The sequence below is a fragment of the Fukomys damarensis genome, unplaced genomic scaffold, assembly GCF_012274545.1.
Source record: "Fukomys damarensis isolate Sample0158 unplaced genomic scaffold, DMR_v1.0_HiC HiC_scaffold_37, whole genome shotgun sequence".
In the NCBI taxonomy this organism is placed as follows: domain Eukaryota; kingdom Metazoa; phylum Chordata; class Mammalia; order Rodentia; family Bathyergidae; genus Fukomys; species Fukomys damarensis.
The window spans coordinates 5,551,120-5,564,834 of NW_022900949.1; the positions used below are offsets into that span (position 1 = coordinate 5,551,120).

The 13,715-nt window shown below is 41.6% G+C and overlaps 1 protein-coding gene across 1 annotated transcript in view; it reads right to left on the reverse strand.

Moving 5' to 3' along the window:
* Positions 1-675: 675 nt before the first annotated feature.
* The window catches only part of LOC104869447 (gastrula zinc finger protein XlCGF17.1-like), an 18,945-nt gene continuing 5,905 nt past the window's right edge, over positions 676-13,715 (reverse strand). The window contains exons 2-3 of the mRNA XM_033759419.1: positions 10,191-10,310; positions 676-4,911 (exon numbers count right to left, since the gene is read on the reverse strand). Of these exons, the coding sequence (XP_033615310.1) occupies positions 3,898-4,911; positions 10,191-10,310 (1,134 nt within the window). The 3' untranslated portion in view covers positions 676-3,897. The remainder of the gene's footprint in view (positions 4,912-10,190; positions 10,311-13,715) is intronic.

The window sequence follows — 13,715 nt, forward strand, 5'->3', positions numbered from 1 at the left end:
GAGTGTGTGTTATCAGTGTATTTTTACCGTGTAGCAAGCAACCCAAAAACCTAGTTGCTGAAAATAGCGATTATCATCAAAAGCCTTCTGCGGATGAAATTGGTATGGCTCAGTTCTGTTGATTTCTGTTGGTCAAAGTGAGTCTTAAGACCAGCTCACGCAAAACAGGAAACAAGGACTCCCATCAGTTTGGGAATAACTTCACAGAAATTGGGGCTGTTAGCAATCCATTACAAGATGTGCTGGGGCTTTGTCAAGGGGCCTGATCTTGATTCCACCCAATCTACTTAGTGGCTCCTGTGAGCCTGCACTCCACTTGGGTGGAAATAGTATTATTGAAGATTTAAATTCAAAAAATAAATGAAAAGTTTTAGGATACCAAGTAACAATAAATTTTAAGCATCAAAATTAAAATCATTTCAATGAAAAATAAAACCAATACGAGAGAAGCACAAGATAAACATGACATCAGAGGTACCCAATCTACTTAGTGGCTCCTGTGAGCCTGCACTCCACTTGGGTGGAAATAGTATTATTGAAGATTTAAATTCAAAAAATAAATGAAAAGTTTTAGGATACCAAGTAACAATAAATTTTAAGCATCAAAATTAAAATCATTTCAATGAAAAATAAAACCAATACGAGAGAAGCACAAGATAAACATGACATCAGAGGTACATCCAAATTTATTACTAATATCATTACACATTATAGACTAAATGACAAGGTAAGAGAAAAAGACTGTTAGAAGTTTTCAAGTATTCAGATTTTTTTTCATTTCCTGCTCGAGTATATATAAAAATACACATCTGGGTTTAGGGGTGTAGCACAGTGATAAAGAGCACATGTTTAGCATGAGCAAGCCCTAGGTTTGATCCCCAGCAACAAAAACCAAAAAAAAAAAAAGAAAGCAAAACCAAGCAAATATGACCAGATAAATATCTAACATAATTAAAGGAAGAGAAAGCATATTAGAAATTTTTTTTTTTTCCCCAGGACTGGGGATTCAACTGAGGGCCTTGTGCATGATAGGTAGGCAAATGCTCTACCAGCAGAAGATTAGACTTTTCAGGGCAAACTACAAACCTGGCTAAAACACAACTCAGTGGTACAGCACTTGGCAACTAAAAGCATCTGGTTCAATCCCTAGTATGGCCAAAAAGGGAGGGAAGATCACAAATCTGAATACTGCTGAGACTAACACAAGAAAAAGAATGCACAAAGTAATCATTCCAGAATGCAAAAGATGCCCAAGGTAAATTATACAATCAAGAAATGTTAAAAATATATAAATTTTGCTCCAGATGTGAAAATAAAAACATACCTAGAAAAATAATCAAAATGCTTTATGATGCTGCAAGCCATAATTGTTCTACAACCATAAAAGAAATTGAGAAAATTGCTTGATATTATAGAAAAAGGATACCTATGGCAGTAAACAATTACTCTAAATCCAGATAATTTAACCTGTTATGAAATTAGGCAAAGCAGGACTACACCCCACTGCAGTATATATTGGCAAAGATTACATACATCTGAATACCAGAATGGCTATTTTTAAAAATGTTTTCATGGTGCTGGGGATTGAACTCACGGCCTTGCACATATGCAGTCTACCTGAGATACATCCTTGATGCATTTTTTTCTACTCTATCTTTTTAAAATTTTTTCGTGGTACTGGAGCTTGAACCTAGGATCTCATGCATGCTTAGGCAAGTGTGCTACCAATGAACTACACCTTTAGTCCCTATTTTTTTCTTATGTAAGAAAAGTTACATGCCAATGCTACTCAAATATACCTACAAAAGTCTTTTATAACATACTAGTAAACATAATAAATTTAAATATTAAAGATGGTCTGACCTCGGTGTGGTGGTACATGCCGGTAATCCCAGCAGTCTAGGAAGCTGAGGATCACAAAAAAAGGGAAGAGAAAGGAACCGTGTTTTCGGTCTCCATCATGTGAAGACATACTAAGGAGGCAGGCAGTTGCATGGCAGGAAAACAGTCCTCACCAGAGCTCATCTATGCTGGTGCTTCTGATATTAGACATCTAATCTCCAGAAATGAGAGAAAATGAATTTCTGTGTATTTCAAATTTTTGTATTAATTCAAAATAAAATGTTAAGCCATTTGGTCTGTGGGATTGTATTATGGCAGCCTAAGCAATGCTTGATAGATTTTTGGTCTTGAGAAGTGGTGGTGTGGTAAAAAGTCCTAAAAATGTGAGCAGATCTGAGTAATAGGCAAAGGCTGGAAATGCTTTTAACTGCACTCTGGAAATCAGGATATTAAGTGGTATACAGGTGATTGGTCATTTGAGAATGAGGAACACAGTACAACAGGGTGAGTTAGCACAACCCATAATCCCAGCTCAACAAGGCAATTTAGTGATAGTCTGGTTTTAGACTAAAAATAAAAGGGTGGGAATGTAGCTAGCTCAGTGTGAAGACAATGGGTTCAATCCAGAGTACCACAAAACGTTAAAAAAAAAAAAAAAAAAAAAAAAAAGACTAGTGATGTAGCGCAGTGGTAGAGCACTTACTTAGAATGGGTTCAATCTCTAGAATCAAAATAAAGGGGTGGATGAGGGGGAGCGAGGGCGGGAAGGAAGGCAGGAGCAGAGAAATACATTCTCTAAAGTGAAAACCTGCCAGAATGCAGCTATATTCGTGTGACAGGTAGAACCGAGGAGCTATATAACTGAAAATTTATCTGAGGTTTGTAGTTAAAGTGTTAAAGGAGCAGCTTGGCTCTACTTGAACACATGTAGTAAAATGTGAAAGCCAGAGACCTGAATCTAACAAAGAACTATTAAACCAAAAGGAAATCAGAATTTGGACATTTGGAACAATCACACTATTTATATTGCAAAAAAGTAAGGCCAGACTGAAAAGGATACTAAGAGGGGCTGAAAAGCCATTTGATAAAGATCAAGGATGGGATGCAGGGTTAGGATATCAACAATCTCAAAAGAGGAGGAATTGGGGCCATGCCTGCCTCGCAAGCGCAAGGTTCAGAGTTCAATCCCTGGTACCCCAAAAAATAAAAAAAGAGGAACAGACTAAATTATACTAGCACAAGAATTGCCATTTAGATCTAAACTAGACCTACAGGGCAAAACAAGGTGGACTTCTTAGATGTTATAAGGAAACAGGGATAATCAGCTGTAAATGTAGATTAGTCGTTAAGAACAGACAGGGACCATTTCCTTCTTGGCACATTCAGCATGATCAATGGGATCAAGACACACCTGGAGGAGTGCCTTTCAACAGTCCACCTGATCCTGTACCAATGGGGCTTTTGGAAAATTTTCACATGAACAGCCAGCCACACTGGCAGCCACTAACCAACGAAGGGCGGGGCCAAATCTGTTCAGTAATGTCACGCAGGCAGGTAAAGCCTGTGGCCTACAAGTTGCTTGTGTTATTTTAACATTATCATAAAAAACCTCTTAAATGAAATTTTGTTAAATATGTACATTGACTGTATTATATACTTAGATGTGCCGCAATCAGTGAGGCCAAGCAAGCCAAAGGCTGGACGCCCATGTGTAACATTTGTTAATGCTGTCTTCACTAGGGGTCCAAGCACCAGTTGAGGTCGACCAGCAATAGTGACCTCACCTATGACCCCCAAAAGTGCTCAGACTCAACTATGTATGAACCAGTCAAGGGGGTCAGTGATGTAGGTCAGTAGTAGAGTGCTTGCCCAGAATGCATGAGGCCCCAGGGTTCAGCCCCAGCACTACCAAAAAAAAAAAAAAAAAAAAAGTTCCAGAGGAAACTTATGTCAGGTGGCACCTATGCCAGTGAGAGCCATTACAACTCACACCAAGCAGTTAAGACGGATGATCTTTGGTGTCACTGTCATTATTTAGGGGTGGATACAGACGGACTAAATAGCAACACCGATACCCTCACATTTATACGCCTTCTCCCCATGGTGAACACTTGCATGTTTGCTTAAGCGTGAGGAAACAGCAAATGCTTTCCCACATTCCTTACAGATGTAAGGTTTCTCTCCAGTATGCGTTCGCATGTGAATGTTAAGGGATGTGGAATACACAAACGCCTTCCCACAGATATTGCACACAAAGGGCTTTTCTCCACTGTGGATTTTCATATGTTTAGTACGGTGGGAGGCAGTGATAAAGGTTTTCCCACAATGGACACATTCAAAAGGCTTCTCCCCCGTGTGTGTTCTCACATGGTGAATAAGGCCTGAGGTCCTAGTGAAGGCTTTCCCACACTGGTTACACTGAAAGGGCTTCTCTCCACTGTGGATGCGTACGTGGGTGGCGAGGCCCGAGTACTGAGTGAAGGCTTTCCCACAGTCCTTACATTCGTAGGGTTTGACTCCAGTGTGTGTCCTGACATGTTCATTAAGCTGAGTGGACCTGGAGAAGGCTTTGCCACACTCCTTACACACAAAGGGCTTCTCTCCACTGTGAACTCCTCGTAAGTGTTCAGTCAGGCCCGACCACCTCAGGAAGGCTTTCCCACATTCCACACATTTGTACGATTTTATTCCACTGTGAATTTTCCTGTGATCGTTAAGGTATGTGTTGTTTGTAAAGCACTTTCCACACTCTTTACACTGGAAGGGTTTTTCTCCAGTATGAACTTCCATATGTGCAGAAAGTTGAGTGAAAGTAGCAAAGCACTTCCCACACTCCTTACATTTTTGGGATTTCTCTCCGGAAGCAATTGTTACATATTGACTTAGGTGTGAGGAAAAGGCAAATGCTCTCCAGCATTCCTCACATTCACAGAGTGTTGCTTCGGTGTGGGTTTCCATGGGATTAGTAAGGCATGGAAAATACTGAAAGCCCTTTTCATATTCCTCCAATTTGTAGGGGTTTTCTCCATTGAACATTTGAAGATCCATAGCGAGGCTACAGTTCCAGTCCTAGAAAAAATGAATTTTAAAAATATTATGAACCAATCCGTTCTGGGGCTCACCAACATTTTTCATAACACCTATGTTGTGGAGTACTTAAAATTAAGGGTGACAGGCTATGCTCCCAAAGGTTAGCTTATAAAGGCGACAACTAAGAAGAGCCCCATTAGGCATATGAGGAAGCTTTGGAATACAGTCTATAACTAGACACTGTACTTTGCCATCCATACCCACAAAAACAGGTCAGGTCAGGCATCTCAGAATTCAATGTAAGCTGCTAAAAGATGTTGGTTACCTCTTGGTCTATTCCTCATAGATTATCCTGTAAAGAATGTAGACAGCAACAGTCAACTACATATCAATTATCTATTTCATTTGGACTAGAGAATCACAGGCTTGTTTTATAATAGACCATGTTTCCTGTATCCATTAAGTAGTGTTTTATTTTTTTAAGCAGGATTCTAACAGGGCAATGAAAGGTGCCGGCTGGCAGTCATGTGATGCTGGTAAACCGGGGCCAATAATGCCAGCACCTTTGATCATGGCTTATCCTATTAACATAAGACTAAATACAGTGTTCAGTTTCACTTGCAACAATTTGTATTACCCATAGTTAACTAGGCTCTGACAAATGAAGTAGAGAAGCCTGCGGGTATAGTTCAATGGTAAATCACTTGCTTAGCATGCACGACGACTTGAGTTCCATCCCTAGCACAGAAAAAAATAAATGGTTTCTATAGGGCAAATAGGACAATATGTCATTTTGAGAAAGACCACATTTACATAAAAATATTACATATACACATGTAAATACTGAATAGTTTCTCGGGTGTAAGAAACTGAAAGTGTAAATAAGGATCTAAGGGAATAACAAATAATGTGAAATAGGAAGAGAAGGTCCAAAGGGGAAGGGGAAATGGGAAGGGCTGGGAAAAGGAAAGAAGGGAAAGGAATAAATATGAGAAAAGGGAAAAAATGGAGGTCTGGGGATTTAGCTCAGTGGTTCCACTACCTGCCTCACAAGTGTGAGGTCCTGAGTTTGAGCTCCGGTACCCACCCCCCCCAAAAGGAAGGAAGCCAAGTTTCTGTAAATACGAAGGGTGGAGGGGTTGAAAGAAGGGCAGGGGAATGGGGAAAAAACATGAACCAAGATAGATTATGCAAAGGTACAAATTTCCAATGCTGAGTGTCATCATACTGTACCCCTAAAATGTACCAATGATATTAATTTTTAAATGATAATAAAAGAAAATAGAATACATAGGGTTCTGTACTATCTGCAATTTCAGCTATCCACTGGCCATCATGGAAAGTATCCCGGTGGGAAAGGGGACCGCTGTATTTCCATTTTGCCCAGAAACTTTCAGATGGAAGCAGGTACCTAGCGAAAGAACCTCGTGAATGTTTAATGTGATCACTGCACAGAGAGGAATATGGTTTCATTCAGGAAAACACGGCTTAAGTCAGCAAAGAAAACTCTGTAAAGACTAGTGCTATTGATGTGGGGTCCCAACTAAACGGAGCAGTTAATAAAAGGAAAATGTCCTTTTACAATGTGATACTGTGTGGAACCAAGAGCAAACAGGCATTCCGGTGGTCATGGTGTGACATGCAAGGGAGCGGGGTTAAGCTGGAGGACACACAGAACAAGGCTTTGATCAGTGGGTGGTCTTCTCAGGGAGTTAAGAGTGGGGGAAAGCATTAATTTTCATTATCTTTAGTAACATCTACCATATTGACACATATCAGATGGGGGTCATGTACCTTAGCAGAGAGTAAAGAATATACCTGGGTCATGGGCTAAGCAGACTGTGACCTGAGGGAAAAAAACACATCATGTAATCCTAGCTACTCAGCAGACTGAGGCTGTAGGATCACAAGCTTGAGGCTATGCTAGCAAATTAGCAAAGCCTATCTCTGAGAAAGGAACATAGGATACAGGCTCAGTGACAAGAGCATCCCAATAAAACACACACGAGTTGGGCAAGGTGGTGCACATCTCTAATCCCAACACTTGAAAGGCTGAGGCAGGAGGATCACTTCAAGTTTGAGGCCAGCCTGGGCTACATAGTGAGTTCAAGGCCAGGCTGAACTGCAGAGCGAGACCCACCTCAAACATACACACACACACACACACACACACACACAGAAAAGGGGGGATAAGGAGGTAGCTCAGTGGCAAAGCACTTTCCTAGCTGAGTGTGAGGGCCCTAGGTTCAATCCCCAATATTACAAAAGAGAAAAACAATTACATGTACAGTCTGTACATTCAGGGAAGCTGTCCATGGCATGATGGACTTGTTAGGGAACAGGTTTCAGTGAACAGGTATAGCTGTTATCATCAATAGAAACCTCATTTCAGGGCTGGGGACTTAGCTCAGTGGTTCCGCCATTTGTCTGGCAAGCACAAAGTCCCAAGTGCAATTCCCAGTACCAAAAAAAAAGAAAGAAAAAAGAAACCTCATTTCTAACTATAAGGTCCTCAGATGGCACAGCCTCATATCCAGTCATAAGATTTTAAGAGAGGCTGACCTCATGTGAGATGTGGGACTCAGGTACCGATGCGAGAAGACATCCACTCATGCTGATATGAGTATCCAGAGTACAAATGAATACAAATATGCAGTACCGTGTTAGCATGACCAACACTCAACAGAGTAGTGTGCAGCTGTGTATCAGAGAAAATTTTGTATTTAGTGGAAGATCAGGTTCGAATAAGTCTCATGTCAAATGAATGCCTGCCTATCTTGTGGGATAATGTATACTTAACAAGTGCCAAAGTAGGATGTACCCACTCTAGCTGTCAGCCCTTATGTGAAGTGGGGAAGATGGAAAATTTATAGAACCAGGTTAAGGAGTCACATGGGATGGTACACATCTGGAAACCCAGCACTCTGGGAAGCAGAAAGACTGCATGGTCTAGAGCAGTCTGGGGAACTTAGCAACTTAGTGAAATCCTGCCTTAAAAAAGAATAAAAGGGCTAAGAATATAGCCAAGTGTGAAGGCCCAGTACCACAAAACCAAAATAAAAAGTTTAAAGATTGGGACAGGATGCAGTATTTGGGACTTATTTGTTGGAGTGGAATTTGGAAACCTGAGAAGATGATTATAACTTGTGAAACAGTTACCTGGGATCTATCAGAGACATGAAAGTTCTCATAACTGTCTCCTCCAAGGGCCCTAGTTTGTTTTCTCAAAAGTAAAACAGCATGCTGTAATTCTGAAGGGAATGAAGGGTGTTCCTTTAAAGTCCTGTAAGTGGCTATAGTTTGTGTAGAGACATTCGCAGGTTTTTATTTTTCTCTTAACTCTCCCCACCCCCAGCACTGGGCATTTCACTAGGAGCCTCTCATATGCTGGGCAAACTCTACCACTGAGCTACAGTCTCACCTTGCATATGCAATTCTGATTCCTAGTTTGTGTGACCCAAGAAATCACACAGGTCTGGATTGATTTTGCTTTTTTTTTTTTAACCTGAAGAAGAAAATCCTTCGCCATTGCTCACTAGTTCATATTACATGCAAAAATGGGACAACTAGCTGTCCACAGCATCCAGTGTTAAAGATGTCCATCTGTCTCAAGTTTGGCCAAGTGTGCTGTTTCCTGCATCCTGCCCTTTATTAGGTACATCCTGACTAAGAAAAGAAAAGCAGCAACATGACAGAGCTCCATCACCTGTACGACGGTTAGTGGTGATGTCTGATAGTCCACAAACCCCCACTGTCTTTCACACAGTCAGCCCCAAGAAGCTCTTTAGATACCCAACTGGGTCTGGGAGAGGGGTGACCTCCTCACATACCCTGATCTGTCAAAAGACAAGAGAAGGTAGACTACATCAGAGGGCCCGGATTTGGTTCCATGATGTGTTAGGACTGCCTTGGTACCATGTCAAGCTTGTGGGGCATCCTTGATCCAAAATGCGTAGCCGGGTATAGACAATGTAGTGGACTGACTAATGGTCAACTTGTAACGCCCAGCTGAACTGAATCAGTGTGGTCTGGGTGTGGAGGATCCACCTGAAGATTGTCACCAATAGCCATAAAAAGAGAACTGAGATCTTCTGATCTTAGCCTGTTGATTTTCTAGGAGAAGCTCGCTGCGGATGGTTTTCCTAACACGAACCAGGCTGTTCTTATCAGAGGAGGAGCTCAGGACCTCGCTGTCGCTGGGAATGGCTGCTGCTTTCATCAGGGGAGCTCTGACCTTCACTGTGAGCGTCACTTCCCGGCTCCAATGTGGGTCCCTCAGCTTGGTGGCAGAGATCCTTCATCTCATGAGAATAAATTTTCTGGCTTTTGCCACTGGCCTCTGGGCCTTCCAAATGCAGATCCTCAATACGGACAAGCATGAGACATTGCCATGGGCTCTGGACCACTGGCTGGACTCGAGGAGGACAATGCCTTGGACTCTTAAGCTGTTAGCTGGACTTGTATGGGAAAATGCTGGGATCTAGGGCCTGTTAAATGTTTTGGGCTTCCGGTGTGTGGCTAATCTCTTGCATGTGACTGGGTAATTGCCATAAAATAACCTTATGTGTCCTGTATTTAATGTACTCCTTTGCCCAATTCTCCTGACTAGAGCAGAAGGACTCAGGCTCAGCATCTGGCAAAGCACGTTTCCTGCACAGCCCTCCTAAGTGGCCTGCCAACTGTTTTGTTAATGATGTATGGCAAAAGGCTCAAATTGAAAAACAATTTCATTTTTTTTTCTTTTTTCTTTTGTGCGAGAGAGAGAGAGAGAGAGAGAGAGAGAGTAGGGGATTGAATCTTTGCACTGAGCTACATCCCCAACTTCTTAAAATTTTTAACTTTGAGATAAGTTCTTAATATATAGCTACGCTGCATAGGCTGGGCTTTTGATCCTCCTAGCTCAGCCTCCTCGAGGGCTGGGCTTACATGGGTGCACCACCACACCTGACAGAAAGGGGGCAATTTCTTCCACCAGAGTTTGGGACAAACGGAAGGTCAAAGTGAGGGGTCAAAATGAGGTGGTGCCGCCACCTGCCTCACAGGCACAAGGACTGAAGTTCCATCCCCAACCCCCGTACAAAAAAAAAAAGAGGGGTACAAAGACTCCAGCGCTTGCTAAAATATTGTCAAAGCTCTGTACTGATGGTGGGTCTGAAGACTCTAATGGGGGTGGCTGTTGATTTTAACAAGTAAAATTTGTCAATGAAAGATAACACTCACACCAGAACCAAAGGACTAAAAGATGGTCGACTTATCTGTTAATAATAAAAGTGTGTCAAATGAGAACCATGGAGGATATTGTCAAGGTCAGGCCATACCTGTAGTTCTGGGCAAAGCTGAATAGACTGTGTGATGGAAAGTTGCTGAGGCACCCCACAGGCACCCTGGGAAAATGTAGTGTGTCCCTTCTGAGGTGGAGGCACACAGCAGCTGAGAGGCTGTTGAAACAGGCACAGAAAGGAACACGTTAGCCAATATATAACAGCACAATATTTACCAGTTGTTGACTGAACAGAATCACAAATTTTCATAATACTAAATATTGGGCATGGGGGCCTTCATTGTCAGAGCTACAGCTTAAATGTTGTAGTAATCCACTAGAAGACTCTGTCAGACTCATCTGATTGCTCAATCTATCAAATCTATCTGCCTACATAATTTTTAGATTTAACAGCAGGCAACAATGGAAAAAGGGGTAAGGATAATCACCCTTTGTTACCTTTGAGAAATTCAGTTTTAATCCCTGAAGGTCCTATTCTCATCTGCATTAAGCCTTATTTACATTTTAATGAGAGACCATGTTGTTCCATGTATCAATTACAAATACCAAAAATTTAATGTAATTTAATGCTAATTTACCATTTACTGTATCACAACATCTACATTCAGTAAGGAGTATTTTCAGGCTATGGATATAATGACAATGAGAAGGTTATATATCTATACATTAAATATGGGGCATATTTAATTTCACCCATTTTATTAGTCACTATTTTTTTGGTTTCAGGGGTTTTTTGTTTTGTTTTTTTGAGGCATGGTTTCCCTCTGTGGTTCAGGCTGGCTTCGAACTTGAGACAATCCACCTGCCTCAGCCTCCTGAATGCTGGGATTATGGACGTGCACCCCCACACCCGCCTCTATTATTACTGTTTTAAAACTATAGAAGGCATGTTTAAATTTGGTGAGATATCTAAGTATAACTGTAACTCAAGTTCCATAAATTTTTCTTAATTTCTCTTTTAAATAATATTAAAATTGTTAGATCCTATACTATACAGGCAAAAAAAAAAAAAAAAAAAACTAGTGCCCTTTAATGTTTTATGTAAAAAAAACCTGTATAAATTTTGGATTTTGAATTAGATCCAAGACTTTAATGTTTTATGTAACAAAAACCTGTATAAATTTTGGATTTTGAATTAGATCCAAGTACAAAATTTGGTTTTGACTTTTCAGTTGTTTACACATACAAAATTCATCACATATTTACTTAATACTATTTATATTAAAATATAGAGATTATACGTATGACTTGTGACTTTAGTAGTGCTGTGGTGGCTGCCTGAATAGATTCAAAATGTTCACCTTTCATGGTCATTTTGACTTTGGGGAAGAGCCAGAAGTTGCACGGTGCCAGATCTGGTGAGGAAGGTGGCTGAGAACGCACCGTCATGTTTTTACGAGCCTGCCTTTCCAGTAGATGGCACTCAGCAGCAGCATTAACTGTATTATTCATCGCATCTTGTAAAGACACTCAAAAAAGACTTCCAGGGCTGCTTCAGAAAGTGGCAATGGTGGGATGAGTGTGTTCAAAGCAAGAGGGAGAATCCTGAGGGGGATTCATGGCCATGCACACATCCTGAACGCAGCACATCATCTATGTAATCACACTGTACTGCTTTAAGTCAGTGCCTTACGTTTGATCTAGGAGCTGATTTTAAATTGTAAATTAGTACCGTACCTATTAGTACCACTACGTTTGCGTGACATGGCATTTCCTCTGCACATTGTAAAGTTCCTTTGCTTTATCCTTTGGATTCACAGCTACTGAAAGTGGCAGTCTCTCTCTTCCTTTCCACTTTTGTCTCCCTTTTGCTTCAGGCTTTTAAGTACTGAGCCACAGGCATTTAGTTTCTATCCTTGGCTGATAAGAAGAGAGAAGCCTCCTATTACTAGGGAGATTTTCAAGCCAGTTTAACTACAAAAATTGAAGGAAAAAAAGGGGGGAACAGGTAAGGCGATGGTGGGTGTGGCTCAGTAACAGTAACAGAACGTTGCTCGGAATGCATGAGACATTTCATCCCTAACACCATGCAATTAAAAAAAAAAAGGAATAGAGAAAAGACAAGGTGATCGACAGGTGCCTCATGGCCACCTCTCCCTGGGGTCCACTGACTTCAAGATAGGCATTCACTCCCTTCACTCCCTTTTTGAATTCTGTCATGAAGAGTTCTTTAAAAACGCCTTCCATCTTTACACACGAAAATTTTGTCTGTGTCTGAATGTTGAACTAACAAGGTCCTGGAGGTCCTGAGCAACCTCTCTCCAGAGTCCAAAGCAACCTCAGGGGCCTGGGGCCCACATCCCAGAGAGCAGCAGTATTCTGGAGGTATATTTTTGCTGCTTCTGTGGACAATGCCATCCAACGACTCAGAAAACACTTCATCTGAATTTATGGCAATCACAACTTTGACTCTAAATCAAGAAGTCCTCCCACTGTAGTCACCTCGATCAGAGCAGGTCCCTGCAGCCAGCTCATCTGATCCGACACTGGCCACGCACTCATCAAAATGAAAGACGGAAAACCTTACTGAAAATTCAGTTACCTGCCAATGGGGACATGATCCTCTGAAAGAATGGGGTCTGTCTCAGAAAAAGATTGCTATGAATCAGAGAGCTCTGCAGTACTATCTCCCTACAACCAAAACATACAGATCCAGGAACCCATGAGCTAATGCAGAATTGGATCTAGAGACAATATTTTTGTTTCTGAGCTCAGCAACTAAGAGCACACTGCAGGTTTGGAGATCTCAGCCCCTAATGGGGAGAGGTTACAATGAAGTTCCCAATACACGGGAAAGCAGGAAAGCTACCTGGACATTTCGGAAATTAAGCGGGGAAGGGGACAGTTAATCTGCCGGCCGGGAGGACACAACTACCTAAGGGAAACTGGAGTACTACTACATAATGAAAGCAAGGAGGACAAGCGTAGGGGCCACCTGTTACGCCTAGGCTGTTCGGTAAAGATTAATGGAAAATTACAACTGAGAAAGGGCAGGACAATGAACAAAGGAACGGGACATGAAGATCTGAGTCACTCAGCTAAGTCAGAGAACCACAGCAGCTAAGGGTGCGGCTGAGGGAAAGAGAAATATGGAGTTACTCACTGACAGAGAAAACCTTTCATATAAAGCACGCCTACAAAGTCTATTATGGAAGAAAGAATTGGGGTAGTTTTGTGTGTTTTTTACTGTATTATAGGCATTTGTTTTTCAGACAAGTGTTTATTCACATAAACTAACCATCAGCTTCTGTTTTCTTCCCGTTTCTATTTTCTTTTCAGACTCTCCCTATTCGGGCTGGCCTTGAACTATGTAGGGTAGCTCAGGCTGACCTCAAACTCACAGCAATTTTCCTGCCTTGGCCTCCTGAGTGCTGGGATTACAGGCGCGTGTCACCACTCCTAGCCCATTTCTATTTTCTAAACCAGGGATCAATTTAAATTCAGTCTGCAGCTAACAGGATATTCACTGGGAATGTGATTACAGTGAACTAAACATGGATACGGTCTGGGACGGGGTAAGGTCCTCCTCTTCACTAAGGGTGAGAACTGCTCTCCTCGAATC